General features: G+C 36.4%; 2 protein-coding genes and 1 non-coding gene across 3 annotated transcripts in view; 1 reads left to right on the top strand and 2 right to left on the bottom strand.

Annotated features, from left to right (window-relative positions):
* TRNAR-CCU lies at positions 6,685-6,757 on the top strand. Its single transcript has one exon. It is a non-coding gene; the product is annotated as a tRNA-Arg (tRNA).
* On the bottom strand, positions 8,832-19,946 carry LOC109835684 (uncharacterized protein At2g34160-like). The gene is made up of 5 exons (XM_020403678.1): positions 19,649-19,946; positions 19,508-19,556; positions 9,437-9,499; positions 9,290-9,354; positions 8,832-9,193 (listed from the first exon to the last, which is right to left on the bottom strand). Exons 1-5 carry the CDS (start codon positions 19,847-19,849, stop codon positions 9,101-9,103), a joined length of 471 nt encoding a protein of 156 aa, XP_020259267.1. The 5' UTR covers positions 19,850-19,946; the 3' UTR covers positions 8,832-9,100.
* Positions 20,499-26,374, bottom strand: part of LOC109835683 (mediator of RNA polymerase II transcription subunit 17) — a 6,310-nt gene continuing 434 nt past the window's right edge. The window contains 7 exon segments of the mRNA XM_020403676.1: positions 20,499-21,056; positions 22,885-23,205; positions 23,304-23,777; positions 23,847-24,234; positions 24,306-24,391; positions 26,089-26,202; positions 26,297-26,374. The exon segment at positions 26,297-26,374 is cut by the window's right edge and continues 30 nt beyond it. Of these exon segments, the coding sequence (XP_020259265.1) occupies positions 20,736-21,056; positions 22,885-23,205; positions 23,304-23,777; positions 23,847-24,234; positions 24,306-24,391; positions 26,089-26,202; positions 26,297-26,374 (1,782 nt within the window). The 3' untranslated portion in view covers positions 20,499-20,735.

Below are 26,374 nucleotides of genomic sequence, written 5' to 3'. Positions count from 1 at the left end.
TGTTGTGTGAATCTCGTTTTCTAGCAGATATTACTTGAACTCCTTAGAGACGCGTTTTGGAAAGCTATACCCAGAGGCAAATGATTAGAATATGCTTGGACACCATCTGCCGTTCAGAAGTTTTGTAGATGTGTGGCTTATGAGATGGGTTTTCTCAAATTACAACCCTACAGCAACTGGTGTATCCTTCTTGCAAAACCCATTCAAACTTTCTCCTATACTTATCCTTACCAGATTTTGGATAAAATTGGTTAGTTGCATATAAATTGCATTGCCTCCTCAGTCTAAAATCCATCTTCTGTTTTCATGCATCTCAGCTGAAGAAAATGAGTGAAATGAGGTGCTACTTCTAAGATGATCTCCTTCTTTACATGTCTGATAATGATGACTCTGAACAGTTATTGACAGACTTCTGAGGACAGTGATTAAATGGGAGGACACTTGATTCCCAGAATTCTAGTCAAATGGAATCAACATCCAGATTGAGGATTCTTACTTGGGAGTCTTAACTGGGAATTAGTCAGAAGTTTCACTTTTGACTTGAGACTTAGGTCCAATTTAGGGTGGCGAAGTTGTCAGTGCTGCGACATATTGAGCATTTTGAATAGGCTAAGTGCAGGTTCAGTTTGAAGCACATGGTCTGATATTTGCAACTGATTACACAAATAGTTGGACTTGAATGCAAAAGGAAAGAGAGCATAAAGATCACACTACTTGTAATAAATAGTACAATCAACTGTATGTACTAAATGTCATATTCTGCTTTACTTCTGTCTACAGTTGTTCCAGCACTGTTGCTGTTGCACGTTGCACAGACTGAATATCCCTTACAGATGTTATAAATACTTTAAGTGTCGTATCATGGAATATGATATGACATGAATAATCAAGTTTCTTCCTATCTTTGATAATTCTTTATCTCTGTCTATCATTCTCTATTCTCTTCTCTTCTTCTTTCAATTCTCTCCGGTAATTCTTCTTCTTGAGATCTGCCTATGGCCAGAAATTAACGCATCAGATGGCAAGTAGAGATGTACTCGTGTGCTTCACGTGTTTGCTACCAATTGTATTATTGTCAAGATTGAATATGAATCCGCAAAAAGGGAACTTCGTCCGCTAAATTTGTGTTCTCTTTCTTCTTCTGAGCAATGGATTCCACCATCTCAAGTGTCCTAATTCACAGGTTTTGTGACTTGGATCTGCGCATAGTATTACTAACTTGTCTCGTGATGTGTCACAAGTGCACTCGTCACCGGCATTGACCCTCTGCTGCCATGGGACTTCGTCTCGGAATAGATTTATAGTGCTTGGGCGTCTTCGTCTTTCTGCCTTTACAGTATTGCTCAGATTTTTAGTTAAGCAAGGATTAGCATGTACATTGTGTTTTGCTGAGTTGTTCTGTATCGATGAAATGCTCTTTCTTCAGGGGGTCTCCTCCTTTCTTCACCTGGGTCCCAACTAATACTTTCTAACTAATGCTGCCTATTCAGGTTTGTGACCAACCCTTTTAGTTCCCGCATGCGGATTGGTGAAGAAATGTTAGTGGCCTTAAATAGGATAGTCCATGTGCCCCAAGATGAACTGTGCTTAGCATTTGGCAGTGGACTTTAGCCAACATCGAGTTGCCTTCAGTGGGGTCCTCAACGGTAGCCGCGCCCCGGGGCGTTGCAAGTTGATTTCGGTTGTGATTTTCCATAGCAAAGACCACTTGTTAGTATAGGTTCACCTATGACGTCACAGTCAACCAGTATGCCGTTAGCTTCGGGGGCTTGATCTAGCTAATCCATTCTATAACTGAGGTTATATCGCAGGGTCCTGTTTGTTGAGTGAATCTTCTTCCTTTTTTTTATCATTGAATTACTGCCTTTGCTTAGTGAGTGTGTAAGATTCAGCTTCCTCCAAGATTTGAAGGAGGTTTGTTGTTAGTGGTCCGGGACTGATTCGAAGGCATGTCGCGAATTATCAATCATTTATTTTGGTGTTATGCATTTTTCTGTGTGAGCAATATTCGATATTATTGGTTCATTTCACAACATTTTCTGATTATCTAAAATTTCAGTATTTGCGCATGGCCGATTTTGCTGTTCTTTCTTTATTTGTATGTTAACTGAATGGTCGTCTTCATCTTATTAGGATATTGCATCTGATTCATTTCTGGATGGTATCGTTTATAGTCCTTGTCGATTTATCTTTTATTTTCTCTCTTAATTAAGGTTGTTTTACTGGAAAAGTGCAACCATACGAAGTCAATTATATTTTTTTTTTGGGCAAAAAAAAGAAACTTTTAGTGAGATTCAGGGTTTCTCGAAATTTGGCCCTTTTTTTCGTTGATTTCGTTGCTTGTAAATACAAGCGCGTAGTTTTGATGCAGGTGGTGGTAATATACGCTAAACAACAAATGAAGTACATTGCCAAGTTGCAAGATTTATAGGTAATTCTTCAGCTAAAAAGATTGCTTGGATGCTTTTAGAGATTATTATGTTTCTTGGATGAATGTTAAACCGTTGGCTCGTCTAGGTCGACACAATAGAACAATGGACCATTTTTTTCGGAATTTCACGACTTCTATCGGCGAATCAAGAATCTAGCGTGCGGTCGCATTTTCAATTTTGGTAATCGTCAATTCAAAATTTTTGAAAGATCTTGCAGTAATGGCTTGCAGTCTCCAGACATGTAAATTCCATGGCGAACAAATGATCTGGTCTTTGGGTGGTGCGTATCAGTTTTCAAGGTCAGGCCATCTTACGGCATCTTCCATCTTATGTCAACAATCAACAATTTTAGGTTCATATCACCACACTGTTGGCGTATATTTTTGTGACGTAGGAGTAGTCATGAGTCGCGGACAAGTTCATTCCTATCTGAAATACATTATGTTTTTCCCCACTTCTCTGTCATGAGGTTGTTGAGAGTCCAAGTATTTCGACCTTACATACTTGGGCAGCAGATCAAGCGTACGAGGCAGACAAATTCGTCATGTAAGTTAAGTGTTGAAAATATGCTATGTATGCATGCGTGCATGCATACATGCATATAATCGAGATCGATTTTCTGTCCCCACTCATATGTTTTATGAGAATTAGAACTTTTTATATCGTTTTATTGTTTCTTTCATTTATGTAGATTTAATTTGAATATGAGAATTAAAGACCCTTTCATGGAATCATATATCTACTGAACTCAGGTACGTGCTAAACGAATCAATCTCTCAGTCATTTATTATAGTTAATCTAGTTCCCTAGTCTCTGTTTATAATTTTTTTATTCAGTTTTTCATTTCTGTTATATATTCTAGTTGTTCCTCAGTTTTTTTTCTATTCATATGAGGGTAGAATTATCCGTACTAGCTATAAGTTTGAAGCCCTCATATATTTGGAGATCTATACTTTGATGGTATCATAGCAATCTAGATTCAACGCACCAACAAACAACAATTACAGGATCATGTTAGAATTAACTTAAAACCATGAAAGACTCTTCATATGATTTCAAAGTTTTGTTATTAAACGGAAAAAGCCTTTAAAAATCTAGACGTTGGTATAATACCTCAAGCTGCAGACGCATGTTAAAGTCAAAAAATTAAATAAACTCTTATTATTGACTTATTCTCCTCCCACATGCAACCATTTACTATAAGCTTAATACCTAGCTAGCGGCTTTTGACTTTGCCGAGGTCTCTGTCAAACCTTTTCCCTCCGCTCCTATTTAAACCAAACAGAACCCAGAAACAAAAGAAATCCACAGACTCCAAACCCCAAGCGCATGATCGACCAGCATGGCCTCAACATCTCTAACGACCCAAAAAAAGATCCAAAAAAAGCCTGCAATCATCTACTTAGTCCCGCCCAAAGTGATCCATGCGGAGGCCAGTGAGTTCATGGCTCTAGTTCAGCGTCTCACCGGCAAACCCGAGGCCGAGGACGTTCGGGACTTCACGCCAGGCCGTCGCAGGAATATTCCAGTGAGAGTCAAGGCCCGGCCGGCTATAATGACTCAGTTCATGAGTAACGGCATATATCCTTCCTCTTCCTACGTCTCCGAGGGTAACTGGTTGGTTAATGGAGGTCATCGGAGCCGGAGCGTTGACTCGTCAGATAGTTTTATAGGCATGTTTCAGTGACTGAAGAAGATTGAAGCGATTGTTAATTATATATTTGATGTTGTTGCTCATTCGATAATCTGAAGGACTAAATTATTAACCCGTTAAATAAGTTTTATTTTAGTCATTGTGTGATCAGTTTTAGTGTTTGGGAATAACAATGATTTTGACTATTTTCTTTATAATTAGAAGGGTTAACTCTTAATCCTTCTAAATAGGAGTATTAGTAAACCCCTCATTTTGAGGGGTTAACTCATTTTAATCCCTCTAGAGGGGTTAGTTTAACCCTTCTATATTTTTTATGCTCATTTTGAGGGGTTAACTCATTTTAATCCCTCTAGAGGGGTTAGTTTAACCCTTCTATATTTTTTATGCTTGACAAATTATGGAGGGTTAACTCACTTTAACCCCTGTATAGATAGTTTTATAGACATGTTGCAGTGATTGAAGATTGAAGTGATTGTTAATTATTTATTTGATTGAAGTTGTAGCGTATTGATAATTTGTGTTTCGTTGTATACTTATTGTTTTATCCGCTAGACTTAACTATTGGTAGCTGACGCAGCGCGGAAGTGATAACCTCGGAATCCACCAAGGGTGTTCTCTGAATCCACAAAGAACGATCTTCGAATCCACGAAGAACTTCGAATCCACGAAGAAAATATTGAAAAGAGAAATTTTATTGATGAAAAGTTATTCTCCTTTGGGGTTACATAACTCTTCTTAAATAGAAAAACAAATAAGACTCCTAGTAAGACTAGAATTATAAAAATAGAAAATATCAAATAAGACTCCTAGTAATACTAGAATTACAAAAAAATATAGAAAGTATCAAATTCTATCCTAAAAAAAAAGACTCCCTATAATTTACTAACATGTTGTGGTATTCATTTATTGTATTTTTATGATTTTAAATTTATTTTTTATTTGTGCTATTTGTAAAAATTTACCTTACTTTGAACTTTGATATCTCAAAGTTTTTTCCCCAAAAATCTTCAAACTTGAGCGAAAGTGCGATGCCAGCTCTGTAGCAACCCTGGCCACCTGTGCAATTGACTGCTACAATCGCTTCGACCACAAGATCAATATTGTAAGTACATAACAATTAAGTTACAGTATAAAAATATCGATCCACAAGGAAGAAGTGTATTAGAAAGAAATTCCTAAGTGGATTCTTGAAATGTGTAATATAAAGGTTGGTTGTGTTGAGGGTTTGTCACGAAAAAAGGCTAAAATAAGAGGGAAGAGTGAGAGGAAGAGAAAAACAAATAAAATTAAATCAAAATAAGATGCAAATAAAAGATGTATGAAATCAAGTGAGAAGACTAGCAATCTAGCATTGAACTCACTAGTTAATTTAAATTTAAATTTAAGAGTTATTCTCTTTTTATTCTCATATCGTTTAGAATTATCAAGTATAGACTATCAAGTTGCTAAAGATAAGCATAACCTATCAAAACAAATTCAAGCAAAAATACTACTCATGAAAAGAAATAAACAACTTTATAGTAACCCTAGAATTGAAAAAACATAAACTATCAAATCATTTAAAATAAGTGAAGCTTACCAAATTCTTCTTCTATTAACTAGTTCTCTAGTTGATTATCCTAAGCAAAATCATTTTAAGCACAAAGAGAGCAATTCAAAAACCCAAAAGGAAATTAAACTAGTTTGATCTAAGCCTAGAATTTCTACAAGAATCAGCTACCCATATTGCAAATTAAAGCATAAAATGAAAGAGCAAAGAAATAAATTTACGCTACAAAGCATAAAAGAAGTCGACGTCGACACTACAAAGTAATGAATATACACTATAAAACATATAAATAAGAATAGAATTAAAGTCCTGAATATGCTAAAGAACGTAAAAAAATAAAAAAAAATAAAAGAACGAAATGATTACACATTCCTTCGGACATGTGGTTGTCTATACTCGGGAGATATCGTAATTATTTTATTGTAATATCTCTCTTTTGCGCAGAGATATCATAAACAGAGTCTTGGAGCAGGGGGCAGCTCAACCTGCAGTTCACCCTTCCATTGATCTCTCTTTACCTCAAATCTTTGAAAGTGCTGCTTGTCGCGGGCGCTAGGAAATCACTACAATATTAATGAACGTCTTTGTGACTTAATTCTGCTCTCAAGTTGACTCATCAAATAGCTTTATGAACTAATCGCAAATAAACCTTCTATAGTACTGTGCTTTTGAAACTGGATTCGGATCCTCTCCACTATCTAAAAAGTAGTTAAGGGATCACTACATAATCATAACCATTAATTATCTAGTTAGTGGTTGTGATTTTTTTTCTTTGAGTGTAAATTAGGAATGAATGCAATACACGGGGCTATGATGAGTGTTAGATTTAGATTGTATTACGACCACCTACTAAGTAATCAATGATTGAGATCAAAAATAGTGGTATCTCTACTATTTTTTTTGTAATGGAGAGGTGAACTTGTTACCATTTAGTTTGATTTCGGATGGTAGATTTATTGAGTGAAAGTTTTTCACTCCTCCGAATTTTCTAAAATGGTTGTTATATTAATATACTATATATAGTGCACTTTAGTTTATACGATAAGTTTGCGCCTGTAGCTCAGTGGATAGAGCGTCTGTTTCCTAAGCAGAAAGTCGTAGGTTCGACCCCTACCTGGCGCGTAAATATAGCATTTTATATTTTCTTTTCTTTTAAGAGCACCATTTGTTTTTTTAAAATTTTGGGGAAATTTATTTACGGACCCATTTAGACTCCGTCCTCTTTTAAAAAAAATCAAACTTCGTTAAATTCTTCATTGAACCTTTTCATTTTAAATCACATTATATCTATATTTGTTAGTTTGAGGCCCTCTTGTAAACATACTGAAATTTTGCTCTCTCTGATGGCCCTCTTGTAAAGGTAGATCATTTTGTGGTTTTTAGCTAATATATTCTTCTAATATTGAACAAAATTTTTAATTAAGCGCCGTTTATTTAAGTTCAAATCCGTTTATTTTTTAAAGAAAAGTTGGGAAAGCTTACTTAGGCCCTCATGTGGACTTCCTCCTCTTTTGACAAAATCTTCATCAACTTAATCTTTTCATCTTAAAGCACATCATATCCATATTAAACTTGAGGCCCTCTTGTAAACGCAGAGTAATATATAAGCATTTTTTTTCCACACTTTCTTTAATATATTGTAGATAAGAGATTCATTATGAAATTCCTATAGGTATTATGAGAGGTAATCATTTAAATGAGCGTAAGACCTTTCCATCAAAAAAAAATGAGCGTAAGACCTTTTCTCAAAAAAATAAAAAAGGGGCATAATACAAAAAATGAGTAATAGAAAGTAAACTAAAAGCTTTGAAAACTTTTTTATAGAAAGATTTACATGAGCTTTTAAGGAACCAATCTTATGGTAGGCTTTAGATTATATTTCTTTATAGGTATGTATAGGTCATAAGGGGCTTGTTTGCAAATACAAACGGTTGGAGGCGTTTTGTGCAAAACTGCACACACGGGTTTAGTGGCCCAGATGACCTCGTGGGCCCCTTCCGGATCCTCGGAAGTGAGCGGAACAAGTAAATTTTAAGGGTTAATCTCGAACTGGTGGTTTCGTCCAGTAGCGAATATATTTCCAAGCCTGCTTAGAGATTGGATCTCTCTCTTTTGTTTTCAAGCCTATTTTCTTGAAAAAAATTTTAAGTATAGATTAATATTTTTGATCGATTGTTATATTAAACAAGAAGAATATTAAGCAGCTGAAGCAAGCGCCCCTTTTCCGTCCATTAGGAGAGCAGACTATATGACTAACACCAAAATCTTGATGTTTCATATACTTCCGAACTTATTATATTGTTTCCCTTTTCACTTTTCACTTCCCGCCGTCGTTTCACCGTCGTTTCAACAGTGCTTTGAGCAATATTATAATCAGCGACGAGACATTTCTCACTTATTTCAGGCCCAAAAGCTCTGAAATAGGTTTTCTTAAAAATCTAACGTGTCACCCCATTTCAGCCCCCCATTTCTTTAAACCACTTAGCGAACCAAACTCCAGAATTGGAAATGGGTAGAAATCAAAATACTATGTGGCTCTGTTGTCAGATTTCAAATCCTTCATTTCTCTCTTTTTTTTTAGCAAATAAACAGCCCCTTAGCGAAGTTGCTTTCATGAAGATTTACAAAGAGAAAAGATTCATGTAAATGGTAAATGGTTTCCTTTACACAAATGAGATAGAATTAATTCAGATTACCTCGAGAAACACATCATTACGGATGAGGAGTGATTCCCAAACTTCCGTGTTTGTTTGATATATAAGAGTGTTTAGATGTTATCAATGCTAATGTTAATTTGCAAATCAATTCTAACCATGAGGGAGGGTAACATCATCTTCTTTTCGTATTCAAAGTTGATCCGTGTGCGTTAAAAATATGCTGAATAGAGTATTTGGATGTTGGAGATTTGATATGGTGTTATATTTCCCCTTCGGTGCTCATACATGTTGATCTGATTATAGAGCTATGAATAATAAATATCATTTTGCTTTTGCTGTCACGCGCTCATACTATTTTGCTCGAGACTGCACCCACGTATGGTCATATAGTGTTGTGTTTTGCTATTACAAAGCTGTGAACAATTGTCTGTTTTTTTTTTGTTTACTAAATTTTAAAATTTTGACATTTGGCTTAAACTAAATTTATCTTCAAAACCCATCACGTTAACATGTGTCAGTGTACCACAAATCATATCAAATACATCAAGTACCAGCATTATTCGTTAACAAAAATAATGATAGCACTTTGGACCAGGAAACAAAAGAATTGGAGAAGATCAGGAAATATTAAAGATATGAAACATATAAATCAGTCTACAAAGCGAATACCTCTCTATTAGGTAGGTGGTCTCTAAACATAAAACAAAGTAGGGGGGGTGTTAGTTACTTCTACAGTGAACACGAGGCCTTACTTCTCAATCAGCCATTTTGCTAAAAGAAAAGCTTACCGCCTTTTTTTTTTCTAAGTTCACACCTCCTCGCCATTTGCTGCTTCTCGTTCCTCCGCCGCAGCAGCCATTAGCTCATCAAACTTGTCTGATTTGGCTAGCAAAATCTCTATCTGGGTCCATAAATGGGGTCTGAATTAGTACCACAGACCGCATTTGTTTGCGTATTAACATGCAAGCCATCTAGACAGATGTATGAATATACCGACCTTAGCTTTCTGGATGGGTCGCGCTCTGGATTCGTCCTTCATATCAACTGTAGAAGTGGTGATTTCTGCAGGAGAATCTTTCGTAAGAAAAAGGTATTTGAAATGAACTAGCTTCCACATAAAAGGGAAATGAGAACAGAATCTTACTCTTTTCAACAGAAAGTCCATTGTTCTTGAGAATCTCGGCAATTGTGACGACTGTCGAGATGGCTGAAGGGAAAACCAAGTTTCAGAGATGAGAAAACCAATAGTACGTGTAATTATATTCTTGAAAATTGTATCATATGCTCTTCAACATAACATTCAAAACTTTCAGTTCAGTCTCTGGAGAAAGAAAGAAGATGGTATTCAGCCTTATATACTTTACTACTAAATTTCTGATTTTGCACTTCATCTGCAAATTCAACATTAACAAGCAGTCAATGAGTAAAACACATTTTGCTGCTCATGCTTTAAGTAAAGCTACCCTGAAGTCTGACTATAATATTGAACCCAAAGCTCAGCGCTTCAAATGCATGCCGTCTCCTCATGATGCATGCGAACGTGAGCGTAATAACTGAATGTACATAAAGTATCTAAAACGATTTTTTTTTATAAAAATCAATTGTGCGCAACAATATGAATGCTACCAATGACAGTTCTTTCTTTAATACTAACTTATAAGGTATAATAGTGATTTTTTTAGAAATTCAAAACCAAAAGTAGTTTGTTCAAGCAAAAGAGGTAATTTCAAAAAAGAAGCAACAGGTTATGGTGAATATAGATCACAAACGTTGATCACGTATTGAAAAAGAATGATCACCGTATGCCACGCAAGATACTAGTAGTTGTTACTACATAATATCAACATGTATTAGACATCCTTAGCCAGTATTGGCAATATCGATCAGTGAGCATATAGATCAGAATGATATGGTGAACACATGAGGTATCACCAATACTTTCAACCTTGCCCTCTACATTGTTTAACACTGAAATTTCTTTGTATGTTGATGTTAGGTGGAATTACATCGTGTGCTGCATAATTCAACAGTATTGTTGTTCATGATCTTGAATTAAAGGAGGCATAGCTCGCAATTCTTATTGTTTTGCAATTCTTACTGTTTTAGCAGGTGAAGTAGCATTATGCTGTATCAATAAGCGTCTAAACAAAATGAATTTAATATGTTTTCAGCTCCAGAAAATACAATGCTTGGAAAATAATATGATTTTGCATCTAAAATATAACATATTCCAGTGAGTAAATGTATCACAATTTTAAAACAAAAAAGTTGAAAAACAAATAGTAGCTGATTTAGGAAATCCAGCGACCCCGTACTTTCTGTTTTCCTTCCTCAGAATAGCATGTAATAATCATTGCAAAATCCCAAACTTCCAGTAGGTAAAACTGCAGTAAGTTTCTAAAAATCTGTTCGAAATCCAGAATGTAACTTGGGAATTAAAAACTGAAGGTGAAAATATTGTCTATTATGAATAAAACCTGTGGTAACTCTTTATGCTAAAAAATTTAAGGAAAAGTAGGTCTGTAGAAAAACAAAATGAAAAAAAATAATACAGTCTTGTTTATGGCTGCTGTATTCTATAAGCAAATGATGGGGGGGGTGGGGGGGGGGGTAGGTACTTGATAATAAGCAGGGATTTGATATGCAATGTATATTATAGTGTCATGTGTTTATGATGAAAAGTTATTGTAAGGCTCGTGTTCCGCCGTTGTAGTAATTCGGTGCCCTTGAATATTTCTGTTATAAATTGAGATAATAATTTCTATTGATTATAGATTTCATCAAATATTCCATCAAAAATATTATTTTGTTTGACTTTATTGTTGGGATGTTTTGTGTAAAGAGCCCCAAACTAATGAACTTCTGTTTTATATTCCTTTCTACCTAGAGTTCACATAAATAACTCCACACAATTGGCCTAGAGGTTGGGCCTTGGGGTGTTGGCTCCTAAGGCCAATGGTTGATCTGTGTCTATGACATGTCTATCCTCAATTTCTAATTATTAAGAATAAGCAATACAATACTTGTGCTATTCACCTAGCCTGGACTACGAAAGTGGGACCCAAGCCCTAGGGCTTATTTGGCTAGTCCCAAATGAAGGTTCCTCACAACACATTAAAAACACATAAATATAATGTAAGTGCAACTACGTGAGCACGTATCCTTTTATTAATTCAGTCAATCAAACGAGTGCAGACCAATGTGCTTTTTCTAATTTAGTCCATCACAAAATCCAAACTTGATTGCAATCGTCCACTTTTTGGTTTCGACTAACACTAATTGTATCCTATACCGCGGATTAGATATATGATCAATTAGATCCTTACATCATACTTCTGCCGACCCTACTTTTTTTTCTGTACAAAAATTCCAAAGATAGGTGACCGAGAGAATAGAAAGAGAGGGATCTCTATCATTTGTGTTTCATCGGTCTCCTCATCTCAAACAGGAATCAATGGCTGCCATGTTTTTGCTTGAGGGATAAAGCTCAAATTTTGCTCAAGGAGTCATTAACATCCGATGTCATATCTGATTCCGACCTAAGGCTAGCATGGAACTTACTTATTAATTCCTTTGAATCCTCTTATTCTCTGCACATTATACATAAGCCGCAGAACCCAAATTATATATCCTTAATTTTTGTGTTCTATTAAATATTTGAACTTTTTATATATCAAAGTGTTAGATAGAGATCAAAAGACCGAGGAAAATTATATCGTTAAGATTATAATTTTGATAAAATATTTCAGATAGTTATTTTTGTGCTAGAGTTTAACCTCGCACGATATGTTTTATACATTTGACCTTGATCACAATTTGTCGTTGTATTGGTTCTTGGACTAAAATTTTAACATTCAAACCTTAGACCCCTTTCCTCCCATAAGTGTTAAAAAGTTGTACTTTTTCAACCCCTAACAGCATACAAGAAGATACGAGAAGACTGAGCAAGATCAGTGAAGAAACGGCGTGGCAGTGAAGTCGAGCAGCCGTAGCGCGACAGAGATAGCTAGCTGAGCCTTATTTTCTTAGATTCTCTACAAAACCGGCTTGCTCTATTTTCAGCTGACTATCACTTCATTTCCAGCCTGCTAATTTATGTTTTAGCTTGGTTAGTTTAACCATGTAACTCAATTGTCTTCTGTTGGGCAATTTGAGCCGAATGAGCACAATTGAGTCGGTCAGGTGGTACGGTATTTTAAGCCCGTTTATATTTTGTATTGGCATACTTTTGCTACATGATCTATTAGTGCAGCTGGCTGTCTAAGACCTCTACACTATCTCTTTAAGTATTTAAGGGTACAAAGGGTGTATCATAATTTTTGACCTGCAAAGTTGTCAAACTCTCATATATGAGGTCTACATTATACTTTACAAGCTTATAACTTTGCAAATCAAGGGGTCTAGGGTTAGGATGTCAAAATCTTAATCTAGGGACCGATACAAAGAAATATTATGATCACGTTCATATATTATAAAATTATCATATGAGACTAACTTTAGCACAAAGATAATTATCTGAGATATTTTATCAAAATTATAATCTTAGCAATATACTTAAACCTACATTCCACAATCTTCTAATTTCTATATATCAATTCGATACATGAAAAGATCGAATATTTAATAAAACATAGAAATTAAGAACATGTGACTTGGGTACTAGAGAATGTATAATGCGTAGTGAATAAGAGGAATCAAAAGAATTTGATAATCAAGTTTGATATTTGCCTTAGGTCATAATCAAATCCGACATCAGATATTACTGACTTCTTGAGCAAAATCCAAGCTTTATCCCATGAGCTAAGATCCATACTCTTCCATGGCGACCGTTGACCATTGACTCTTGCTTGATGAAGAGAGTGATAAAACGTTGATGATGGAGATCCCTCTCCCTCTCTCTCTCTCTCTTTATTCACTCGGTTTCCTCTCTATATTTTTCGAACAGAAAAAGTAGTCGCTAGAATTATAAGGTAAGGGTTTAATTGATCATATATGTAATGCACGAATAGGACTCAATTGGTACTGGGCCGAAATCAAAATTGGACTTGGCTAATAGCAAACAACTACAGATTCGTAATAGACAAAACTAGAGAATGCACACGGGCCTACATCCATTTGATTGGTTTGACTAATAGAAGAATATCTGCTCACTTAGTTGCACGTACATTATATTTATGTGAATTTTGTAGATAGAAATATAAAATAGAAGTTCATTAGTTTGTGCCTTTTTACAGAAAACACAAAAACAATGTAGTTAAGAAAAATAATATAAATTGTTGGTTCATTTGATAAAATTCCTAATCAATAGAAATTATTATTTCAATTTCTAACAGAAGTATTCAACAGCGTTGGATTGCCGTAACGGTGGATAACGGGTCTTACACCCTACTCTCTTAAGAAAAGTTTCGCCCTCTTATATATACACTAGTATATCGAGACGAGGTCCCACACATATGTTGTAGGGGAGCAACTTGAAACGAGTTTCTAGCCAGTAAAGTCGCACAAATTTGGTATAACTTGGAATGTGTAGCATAACAAAGTGTACACTAGTGCATACCCACAACCAAATACTTACAACTATAATGTTACCTAATAGGATTGGATATAAACCGTGGTTAATCAAAGTGTACACTAGTGCATACCCTCAACTATTTCATGCACTGTGGTTAATCAAGCTAGATATCAACACAATCCTTGTAACCATATCCGACCCAAAAAAACTTTTCTTTTTTGTTTAATGGAATCAATAGGTTGCATAGTCAAAGAACAATTGAATGTTGCGCTACTTATGATGCACTTTATTAATACAGTTAATTGTTCTAAAAAGCAACAAGTCTCATGACTATGAAAAACATTAGTTTTATTGATTATGAGTTTAAACTTGTACCAAGTCCATCATAGCAAGCCACTACTTTAAGGTTGTATTTAATTAGAAATAGTTGAACGAGAACATTTACAACATCATGTAGGGTTTGGACATTAATTGAATCTCCAGACTCCATGTTGTTCTAACTATATCCAAATTTTAATATATATGTTTCATTGAGAATGTTGTTGCAATACCAAAAAGTTATTGCAAAAACGAATAGGCTAAAAATATAGGAGTTATTGCAATCAAATTGAGGTGTGTTCCAACAACTAGAGTTGGAAGTGCATGATGTAGTAATACATTTATCGTTCAAACAGCTCCTTACTAACACACCCACAGTTTCAACTCATGATGTTGGAATAGTCCTTGATTTGAATAAGGTGACAACTCATTTTTTATTTATTTTTTCTTACAATATCCATTTGGAGTTGCAAAAATACCTAACCAAACATGTATATTAAAAATTTGGATTTAGTTAAAACATGAGATACAAACTAGTTGTATCAAACAAATCTTAAATCTCAAGAAGAATTATATTATCTATTATCATAGCTAAACCCCGATCCTCTCTGACAGTTGCTCCCAGGAACGGAGCCAAGGCCGAAGGACCTTAGCACCACTTGAAATAATAAAACATGTTACCTTTGTCTCTTCCTCTCCCTATAGTGTCTAGATTAGTCAAATCTGTGTTCTTGTGTTGTTTTACTTCAATGAGGATTAGTGTATTGATGACTATGGTTTGAGCTGCCCGTGTTTTTTTACTTCATGAAAGCCAAATATGTTATTTATTGCATAGCATTTATGTCATATATTTTATCTGCTGAGCTTTGCTAAATGTAGGGATTGGCGTGGGAGTACTCTTTGTAACCACAAATGTGGTAACAGTGTTACATTAAACGTTAGGTCCCTCTAGGCGCCTAGATGCCTAGGCGGGGGCCTAAGCGGTTTCTGGGCGTTCTTTTTCTTTTTTATTTTTTTAATTGTAAACTTCAAGCATATATATTGAGTTGCAAATATGCATAAATACTAAATACCAACACATATGCTATCCATCAAAAATAGGGATAAGGATCTAATGAAATTTCTAGCTTGAAAATGAAGTTGAAGGGATAAGGGCCTAGTCGTTGAAATTTCTAGCAGGGATAAGGGTCTGGACGTTGAAGGGTTGATGTCAGGGACAAAGACACAATTAAAACATTGAGTTGCAAATACAACCTTTGTACTATTGAGTTAATCACTTACTAACCTTTTTGCTAGCACTTACAAGTTACGTTCTTGATGTTCAAACAAATTAAATAAAGCCCAATTAATAGTTACCATAAGAAATTGACACAAAAATGATACACCAATCTGAGCAAGGTTGCTGATAGCAGATCACGGGGCGTCACGGCGAGGTGCCGCTAAGGCTATTTCATGCTATTGCGGCAAAATAGCGGCAAATAGCGCACGATCAAATAGCGGTCAAATATAAATATATTTAAATATTCTAAATAATAAGAAAATCATATAAAAATCTAAAATTTTTATAAATGCATACTTGATGCCTAAACATGAAATAGATGTGTAATAATTACATAATATTAACAAAGTACGATCAGAACATGTTCACATTGGAGGACTAAACTCAAGCCATCTCGACATTGCATAGAAAGAAATTTTCTCAAAAGGAGGTTTAAAAAAGTTCAGTCAATTTCTTTTCCCTTCCAGATTTGTTAAAATTATTCATGTGAACTAGTACGTTATCCATTCAATAAGAGATCAGCTTTAAGAATCGAGAGGAATCAGAATTCAACACTACTTAATCTAAAATACATCCAAAAACATGCAATAAACCAACCAAAGATATATAAACATCCATATAAACAGGCCAAAATGGCATTAAAGCTTGACGTTCTCGCAAAACCAGACTTAGTGGCTAGTACAATTAAGTATTTGCATCATAATTAGTTAAGAGGAGTTGATTACATGTTTCTCTGTTACGAACGAAGCCTTGGCAACAGAGATGAAGATGTCGACGCTGGAACTGGAAGTTGTCGGAGGAGGCGCTTGGACCGTTGGACGTCGATGGAAGTTGGAGCTTGTCGTCGCTGGAACTGGAGGTTGTCGACGCTGAAAATTGTCGCTGGAGCTTGGAGGTTGTCATTGCTGGAATTGGAGGTTAGTCGTCGCTAGGGAGAGGGAGTCGTTGGAGGCGAAGGAGAGGGCCTCATTGTCGTGGAGGCGGAGGAAGGCGAGGCTGAGGGAGGGTGAGAGTTTCTTTAATGGGGTTTTCTTCAGAGGTTAGAGGTTGGAGACGAAGGGGGAGAGGCGAGGCTGAGGGAGCTTGGGAGTATGTGAGAGGCGGCTAGGGCACACAGGTTCGGGAACTGAGGGGTTTAAGTTTAGGCGGGTCGGGTTCGGGTCGGGTTCGGGGGCAATTCTTGTTTAAAACTTGATGCGGTTAATAGCGGTATTAGCGTTTTTAACCACTAAAACCCGCTAAACCGCACAATTCGAACACAAAGCGGTTTTTACCGCTTAAGCACGCGCTAATGCCTTAAGCGTAGCGCTGATGCCCCGCTTCCGCTATTCGCGTCGTGATAGACCCGCTTTTTGTCGCTTTTTACAACATTGAATCTGAGTCATCTCTTTGTATCATTCCCTTAATTTGTAGGAAAGAAGAATTAGCAGTGCATCAGCTTTGACAAGCTTTGAGCAAACTAAAAAAGAAGAGAAAAGAAGAAAAGAAGAAAAGGAAACCAATACTAGTTACTTTCAAGAGCTTCAACAAGAAGGATTTGAGTGGCTTCGACAACTTTGACGAGAGGATTTGAGGGGGCTTCGACAGCAGTGACGTGAGGGATTTGAGGGGGCTTCGATGGCTTCAATAGGAGCGCTCGGACAGGGCTTCGACAGCTACAGAGCAGAGAGCTCGGAGGGGGCTTCGACTGCTTTAGAGCAGGGAGAAAATCACAATGACGGCTTTGAAAGAACTTAGAAGATTTGGGTTTGGTTGTTTATGAATTGGGTTTGGGTTTGGGCTGAAATTAGGCTTGGTTTTGGATATTTGTAATAGGATTTGGTTTAAACAAAAACATTGTTTGGGTTTTAACTTTTTGGGCTGGACAAAAATGGGCTAATGGGTTTTTTTCTTGGAAAGCTGGGCGGACCGCTTAATCGGTCCGCCTAGTTCTAGACGCCCACTTAGGTGCTCCTAGCGCCTAAGATTGGCTGCTCCAGGGTGGGTTTTTAACACAGCCTGGGCATCGCCTCCGCCTAAGCACCAGCCTAGGCGGTCCCCAAACCGTTTTTTAGAACATTGGGTGGTAAATAACTCACTTCATGTCATGAAGATAAAAAACTGGATCCTTGGTTAAAGCATTGTTTTAGGACTTGGGTTCTTAGATCAAAATGATTTGGCACACTCAAGGTTTTAAATATCGGTTATCAGGAATTTATCGGACGGCCAAAATTCTTATCAGATAGCGAAAATCGGGGATATATCGGGGATAAGTAGTATTTATCGAAGTGATATACTAGATGGTGTATATATATAATATAATAACTAAAAAATGTAATCTAACCATGCTTAATGAAATATAAACATACCAAAATGTAAATCATCATGTTTAGAATCACTAACCAATTGTAGAAAGCAAAACTTGCATCTTGACCGCACGATGAAACCATTTGATTGCATAGCCTTACTTATCGGCCGATAATCCCGATAAAAAAACCTTACTTATCGGCCGATAAGTACCGATAACGCCGATAACTCCCCGATAACTTGCCAAAAACGATAACCGATTAAAAATCCAAGTTATCCTATCGGAGAGCTCCCAAATCCGATAACTCGGCCGATAATATCGATTATCGGCCGATATTTAAAACAGTGGGCACACTATAGACTGCAAATTACTAGGAGTGTAATTTTAACATTTTTTGTATTTTGCATGAGATAGCGATATTGAATATGGGATATGATTTTGTTATGGTATACCAAAGTGTAGAGCTCAAATGCCTACAAATCTTCATCACTATCACATTGAATATTTCAATACATTTTGATAATAGTAATTTGGAGTTGCTTTCTTGTATGACATGTCTTCAACAAAACAATTTGTTTTCGTACGGTAAGGGAAAATTGATTTGATTGGCCAAGTTTTATCCTAAAGATTTTTTGAAATAGATCGTATGAAGCAGCAAATGAATATTTCACATCCTTTGGTGCAAAAACCGGTGAAGTTAGCATTAATCTAGCCCTTTGCGAGGAAGGTTTTGAAAAAGCATTTTCACAGCGAAAATTATTAACAATGACATTTGAAACGGGATGGAAGATGAGTATACGAATGATTGTTGGTGCCTTATATTGAAAAGATATATCTTACAACGTTGATGAGGAACATGTCATGAAACAAGTTTAAGAAACAAAGGAAAAAGAATGTTAAAGTAAATAGTAAATTTTCAAAAAGACTTGTTATATAATGATGTCTAATTGTTAATCAATCATGCAGAAAAATTTATTTGTTTGTTTACTTATTTTTTGGACCCTTTGCTCAAATTCCTAGCTGTGCAACTGGTTCCTCCTACCATAAATCCTCCTTTTCCGAATCAATGAACACTAGGCTTGACCATCAACAAAGCTCCTCTCACCATTGCTGACACTTCCATAAAACTATAAAAGTTGTCTTAATTTGACATCTTGTTTTTTATTTCTCTTATTTTCTTTATATTCTATGGCCACCATCGAGACTCAAATCCTCTCTTCTTTCTTTTGTAGTAGCTAGGTAGAGGCGCCAAACGTTGCTTCTATCAACAGACACAGCTGAAGGAGAAGAGAGAATGCGAAGAACAAATAAAGAGAAAGAAAGAACATTATTTTCTTTGTTTTCCTTCTTCTTGCTAATGGACTTAACGAATGTTAATGCCTTCCAAAACATTGCTTGACGCATGATAGCTCTTTATTTTTTGGCTCCATATCTTTTCAACAAACAATTGGCAAGTACATTTTGCATTTTAAATATTTAACAAAAATATATAAAAGACAAGGAAAAAGATCTGATATTTGTTACAGAAACATCAAATATCTAAATAAGTTTGCTTCACACACAAATACGTAAGCCGCTCAGATCACTAGAAACAAAGTAATAATCATAAATGGCATAACAAAGATGTGCTATGACCCATTTTAAAGTAATGAACTTTCTGTTTTAAAATCACAACGTCCTACAAGTGAAGTTGTCAAAATAACCCCCAAGGCAATGCATGCAAAATTACGGCTAATTTATAGAAAATGATCAAATACACAACATTGAACTGAGGAAAAGAGAGAGAGAGAGAGAGAGAGAGAGAGAGAGAGAGTGATACCCATCCCAAGAGCAGAAAGCTCGACCTCGTTGTGCTGCTGCATATACCTCTACAAACAAATGCACAATAAAGCAACATGAGATCGAAGCCCCAGAAAATTTAGAGAGAGAAGAAAGGAGGAGATCGAAATTTGTCGCAAACCTTGGCGAGATTGACGTAGAAGAAGAGGGGTTTCTTGGTGTTGGAGACCTGGATCCTGTTCTTCTTGTGAGAATCCCCGACGCTGAGGCTCCCTACTGCGTCCGTGGTCTCCTCCATCTTCATCGCTGGGATCCTGTTCTTCTTGTGAGAATCCCCGATGCTGAGGCTCCCTACTGCGTCCGTGATCTCCTCCATCTTCATCGCTGAGAAAGAGAGAGAGCCCTAGAACTCTAAAACCCTAACCCTAGAATTTGGAGCAGAAATAAAACAGAGGTTCGAAGAGAGGGGGAGGGGTGGGGGGAAATGAGTTGGATTTTGTAGCGTGGGATCGATCAATTTTCGACCGTTGATCTGAGACGCTGGTGCATTTTCAGCTGTTCGTTACGTTCGGGAACTTGGGCTGGGCTTTGTCTTTCGGAGGCCTTATTAAGAATAAACCGAATTTTCACAGAAATTTTTTCACACTTTGATACCATGACTTTGCATCTAACTTCACTTTAATACCCTAACGTATTTATTTAACATTTTGGTACAACAAAGTTATAACTCTATTTCACTTTGATCCCCTATACAGATTCGGTTAGATCCTCTCTTAAATTATCTTCGTTAAATTTGTAAGACGCCTTCAGCGTATGACATACTTAGATCCATCGTGCCTTGTTCCTAAACAATAATACAAAATTAACAAAAAAAAAACCCCTAACAAAATTTTGACCAGGATATCACAATAAAATGAGATCAAAACCTTGGGGTATTAAAGAGTTAAGAAACTAGTTTCAGGTATCAAACTAAATGGGGTTGAAACTTTCGAGTATCAAAAGTGCTAAAATAACACTTGAGGGTATCAAAGTGAAAATAAGCCCACAAAAATATTGTAAAATCATGACCCGAGGTAAATACATTGTTAGGAGACCATAATCAGCTTCAAAATTTAAAAATTGCAGATTCCTACTCTATCAAATACAAATAAAAATGCCAAACAAAATAATCAAACGTATTACCAGCTTTCCTACAACCACACAGTTTGACCTCTGATTCCTTCTATTCTACAACACGAACAAATTCAATTTACAAAATCAAAACAACATCAGTAGCTTCCACCAGCACTACAGAAGCTCACTAAATCCATCACTGTAGAATACAGAACTTGAAGAGTCAAGTATCCTAAGAACGTTCTGTAATCCGATCCACCATTTTCTGCCGATAACTGCCCCTCCTCTGAGGAACCGTGGTCGACAATGAGCCACCATGAGATGCACCCGCGGACATCGTGTGGGTCAATGTGAGCGACTAGGCTGAGGGTCTCGCCTTGGTCCAGATTGAATTTTAGGCTTAGGAAGTCTTGACTTGCTTTCATACCGACTACTGAAGCCTCTTCGTGAAGCCAAAGGATAACTTGACTAGCAACCTGGTTAGAAAGGGGAGTTAGCATAATGGAAGTGATGTGAAATGACTTGAGGATTTCTTTGAGTAATTATCTTTAGAAAGGGTTTACACCGAATTGACATAGCAGGCAGGGGATAGTGTGTAGTTTCTCCGTGTATCTTCTCACTTTCTGGAGCATAAAAAGCCAAAACCCTCAACCCTCACTGTATCTTCGTGGTTTTTGGTGTAGTAGAAGGGATTTTAAGATGGTATCTGAGCACCCCGTGTTCAAATCCCACCATATCGAAGTTTAAAGTGGATTTTGAAAAAAATGCATTGATGCTTAACATAACCAAAGTCCTGCTTCATGAAAAGGACGCTCTATCTACAGAGGAATGTTTAATAGTATAAAATTATAATTCTCAACCTTCATCATAATTTCGGCGCTTTTGTGTAATGGTTAGCATATGAATGCTTCCACAATAGGCCTGCCTAAAATGATGTTGGAAATTATTGATCCATGTCTCTGGTCATTTATTTCCTCCCAAAGTTGAATAGTATAGCTCATAAGTTTCATATCTTGAAATGTAAAACAATTTAGAACCCCTTTCTTATTATAGCCTAGTTCAAGGCACTTATCCATTCATCAAACATTTTTCTCAATCTTCAGGCGACGTATTTTGTTAATCAGCCGCACATGACCCTATACCAGAAACAGATCGATCTTCAGCTGAATTCACATCCTGTTTTCAAGCTTTTCTTGTTTCCGCTTGAGTGGCCCTATTTTTGACATTACTGATAGCTTTCAGTTTGAGTTAGGTTCACTCTTTCTGTATTTTATCTCCAATACTGTATCTCATAGACAACTTACCAAAAAAACTGCAGGTCAGGCCCTAATTTTTAACATTACTGATAGCTTTTAGTTGATAGGCCAATTCTTCCCGTATATAATCTCCTCTGTGGTTTCTGTTAAACAATGTACTGAGAAAAATATCCACTTTTCATCCTCTAGTTCCAAGTGAACGTAAGTTACAATATTCTTCTATGTTGATCTTCTTAGTAACTGATTATAAGTGTAAATAGCCAATCACTTCCACAATACTACTCATTGTTCACTATGAATTTTTAGGTGGTAAGGCAACAGCCTGGTCATACTATTTAATTCAAAAAATTTGTATAAGAAGTATGAACAATATGCAACAAATAATACTGACTATAATAATCTAGTTTTCTACTTTGCATCTATAATTGCTCTAAATACTTGCACAGTTGTGCCCTTTGTCAAAACTTGCTTTTCATCCATACTTCTGCTGTGTAACAGTTTAAATTTACAGGTAAAAATTTTGATGCTCAGATTCTATCAGATGTACTAGTCAGGGGAGGAAGTAGACCAAATAAATCTCAACTAGTTTGATTTTCATTCATCTAGTTATTCATTTGAATTCATTTCGGAAGATCATATAAGAGAATCAATAAATTTTGGTATTCATACACTAAATGAATCAAAATGAGATTTATACATTAGATTCGTTTCCTTATCAAATGTTCATTTCAAATTTAATCCCTTAAAACTTGTGATGCTGAATGCATGATGTTATGTTTGACCCCACCTGCATTTTTTTACAGTAGGCAGTATGCTTATTTTAAGAGATCCAAGTTGATTTCTTAACCAAACATTCAAACTAAGTGTAGTGTAGAAGAGTTGTGGTCATTAGGCATGAATTTATCTTCATTCGATAGGCTAACATCTTATGTAAGTAAGAGAATTTACTCCCAGAGTAAAAATACATACTCAAAGAACCATATATGCGTAAGAGAATTTACTCCCAGAGTAAAAATACATACTCAAAGAACCATATATGCAATCATACCTGCTGCAAGATAGTCATTGGCAGATCTTCCAAGTCACAACCATAACTATTTATCGAGCAAACATTGGTAGCATTCCCTCGGAATGAACCAATGATACTAGGGGCACCTTCTGCACTCACACTAATTTGATCATTATTCACCACCACCTTAGTATGAAAATGTGACCTGGTTCCCCTCTTTGCATCGTGATTATCTGACGCTTTAATTCGTCTGCCAGAATGGAGAATTGATTGAGGAACCTTCAAAGAGACTGACCATGAAGAGGTTCGAGAACTCCATGTAGGATGAGAGAGTAAATGAAGATATGGAACCCTGCCAACCTGCAGCGTAAGGGTATAGAATCAACAACCAAAAATTGTGCTATTCTCAGTCTTGACCAATAGAAGTACATGCAGAGATAACTCGGATAAGATAATACCAGAGTTTCCAGCTTGGAAAGTACTTTCTTTGAAAAAATCCTATGAGCTATTGTCAAGCAGAAATGACCCAAAAGACTACCACCTTGGCCTGCAGACTGACCAGAAACTTGTGACAGGCCATGAGAACGCTTTTCTCTTGCTTTTATTAGAACAGTTTCATGAAAAAGATATTGCAAATAAATTTCCAAACTGACTGGATCAGGAAGCCCTGAAGACTTCACATTGGTTGAATCATGTTTCTCATCTATAACCATCAGCTGTGATTGCTCAGAACGTGAATCCCCATTTTCCTCATTTTGGGTCTGACCTATAGATGTGTCCGTTTGAGGCTCATCATCTTTCCCAGAAGGCACAAGATACAAGCATATAGAAGTCTCTTGACCAATTGCCAACCGCAGAAAGTCTTCACGCATCCCAGTCATGTTAACTCCTGGGGAGGGATTCCACGTCTCACGGTTCACCATATCAAAAACCTAAAAATAGACCCAATGAGTGATAAAGAACACAGAAAGCACTGGATAAACAATTGTTAGATAAACTACCTGCTCTTGAAATATAGATTGATGAATCTCACGAAGTGTTGAATGTGTATCTTTCACACATTGATTAACATCTTCGTCAGTCAAAGCATCTTTCTTATCTTCCGGAAGATGATCTTTTGACCCATCTACTTTCCTTCTGGTAAAGCTCCTTGGTTTTCGATTAGCACCAAGAAATCCAAGACATAGAGAATGACATGACTTCAGTGGCCGCTGTACAGCCAGAATGCCTGTAGAGTCTTCATCAATTCGAACTGTTGATAAAGAAGATGGCCTAGACAATAGTGGCCCATCTAATATTGAATTATCTTGTAGATCAATTGTGAAACTCTCATTGCCTGGAACAGTCCCCATTAAACGCTGTCGTTTCACTTTCCAATTATGTTGCAGTCTGTCGATTCATCAAGTAAGGCAATGCATGCAGTTCAATATGAATGAATTTAATCAATAAAAAACATATACCTGATCAGCGAACCATAAAATCTGGCTTCTCTTGAGACCTGCTGGTCTAATGCTTTAGAAGATTGTTTAAAATACCTCCCTAGATGCTACAGGACAGGCATCGCCCAAAAAAGAAATATGAAGTCAGAAAGTCCAACAAATTTATATGATGTAGTAAGGTGACTAAAATTAGGAAAATAAATATGTAAGCAATTAAATACTGTAGAGATCCATCCACGAGAAGCAAACTCAAAATGTGCCTTGATTGTGATCCACTATTTGGTGGATGTGAATCAATACATGTGTATGTACGCACAGGCGTGCATACATATACACCAGAGCAACCAGCTAACATTTTGACCTAACTAGGTCTGCAACCTCCAAATTTTCCCAAAGTAACTTCCTCAAAAGTCAAAAGATTTGTTTTTATATTAAGTCATGAACTTCCAATAAATTATGAGGATAACGCAGTTACCAATGCTTGGCATAACTTCTCATCATTCTTCACATCAAATCTAATGATCAACCTCACCAGAGGGATTACTCAAGCTCAATGGAATGACTACCTGACCACATCCAAGACAATCATACACGCATCATGCATGTATCTCATGCACAATAGGGTACATTAGATATAGAGCACGAAAGATGCATACTAAATCATATTCCATACATTTGCATTATTTGATATGTGCCACTGCACAAGAACTGTAAAGATGAAGGAGTTCACGGATCCATGAGTAATGGCACAAGAACTGTAAAGATGAAGGAGTTCACGGATCCATGAGTAATACTAGCACTGGGCTTTCCATGACAAACATCAAATGACCAAAAACCAAAATGCATTAGCATGTAGACTTGCATACAAACTGTAATTTAATTCATTTACACAACTAACGAGGAGAAGTTTTGGTAAATAATTTTCCTATTGCCTTCCAAAATGAAGAGAAAAATGGTAAAGACGAACTTTTTGCTCTATCTAATGTTGTATGACTGCTGATTCTTTAAATGCATCGACCCATACATCATACATGACCTCTCATCCAACTAAAATCCATTCAACTATGAAATTTGATTTCCTCCTCTTTCAATAGTCTATCAACTTGAGATGGAAAAGCAGCATATAGTAATGAATTCCTAAACAACTCTTTCCAGATCAATGAAACGAAATAACAAAACTTGACATGTTATCCATTCTCAAACTTTTAAAAGAAAACCACTTTCCAATACCTTTACGCCCACCTACATGCTCTCCATACTTGAAATCCCCTACATATTTATCATCCTGAACAACATCCTTAGGTGATGCTTGACATTCTCTCCACTTCCTCGATACACCATCTTCCTGCATCACGGGGAAGGATAAACCCCAATCTTGAAAAGTGTTAGCTACCAGCTACCAAGTCCATGCCATTCACAACATCACTGTCATTATCATTTCCATAGAATTTTTCTATGTTTTTTTTAGGAACATACCCATCATACATTCTTCCTCTTGGTGGACTCCAGAAAAAACAAAGACATTCCAAAAACAAAGACAATACCCATGAATTTCAAACATGTCAGCTTCTTCTTCTTCTATCTTCCTATCAATGTCGCCTATTGTCTGTGTATGTGTTCGATTCTGTAAGGTTTTTTCATGATAAGTTGACAGCAAAGGACAAATTTAAGCTAGTCAATTGTTTAGAAACATGGATAAATAGCATGACCCCATGCTCAGTGATTAAATAAGCTGTTTTAAGGGGAATGTAAGAAAATTTATAAATTAGAAAACGAAGATCAAATCTTTATGCTGAGAAATTACCCGCAGCCACTGCAGCTTAGTAGCCGCAGACACCGAGAGATCCGATAAAACTTCATTAGGCAACTGCTTCGGCCTCTGCATCCAAGCAACTGTGACAGCATCATTTGCTTCAACCTACAAATTTTATCTTGAACAAAAGCACAAAATGAGCATAAAATCCATCATAATTAACACTTCAAAATATTTTTAAAAAATTAAGAAAACTCACGGTGTTGATGAGATCAATAACAACATTCAACTCCTGATGAGCCTGCCTCAGATTCTCCACCAAACTCTGCCACGGCCA

The sequence above is a fragment of the Asparagus officinalis genome, chromosome 3 (genome assembly GCF_001876935.1).
Source record: "Asparagus officinalis chromosome 3, Aspof.V1, whole genome shotgun sequence".
Taxonomy (NCBI): Eukaryota; Viridiplantae; Streptophyta; class Magnoliopsida; order Asparagales; family Asparagaceae; genus Asparagus; species Asparagus officinalis.
Note: the sequence above shows the minus strand (reverse complement) of the source record. Positions and strands in the feature narration are given on the sequence as shown.

Bases quoted from the DNA above. Each gene is read 5' to 3' on its own strand.
- LOC109835684 (XM_020403678.1), bottom strand. From the start codon at position 19,849: ATGAAGATGGAGGAGATCACGGACGCAGTAGGGAGCCTCAGCATCGGG. The intron at 9,500-19,507 runs GTATCACTCTCT...TTTTCCCTTCAG, and splicing joins GCTTTCTGCTCTTGGGATGG to CCATCTCGACAGTCGTCACA. The intron at 9,355-9,436 runs GTAAGATTCTGT...ATTCTCCTGCAG, and splicing joins TGGACTTTCTGTTGAAAAGA to AAATCACCACTTCTACAGTT.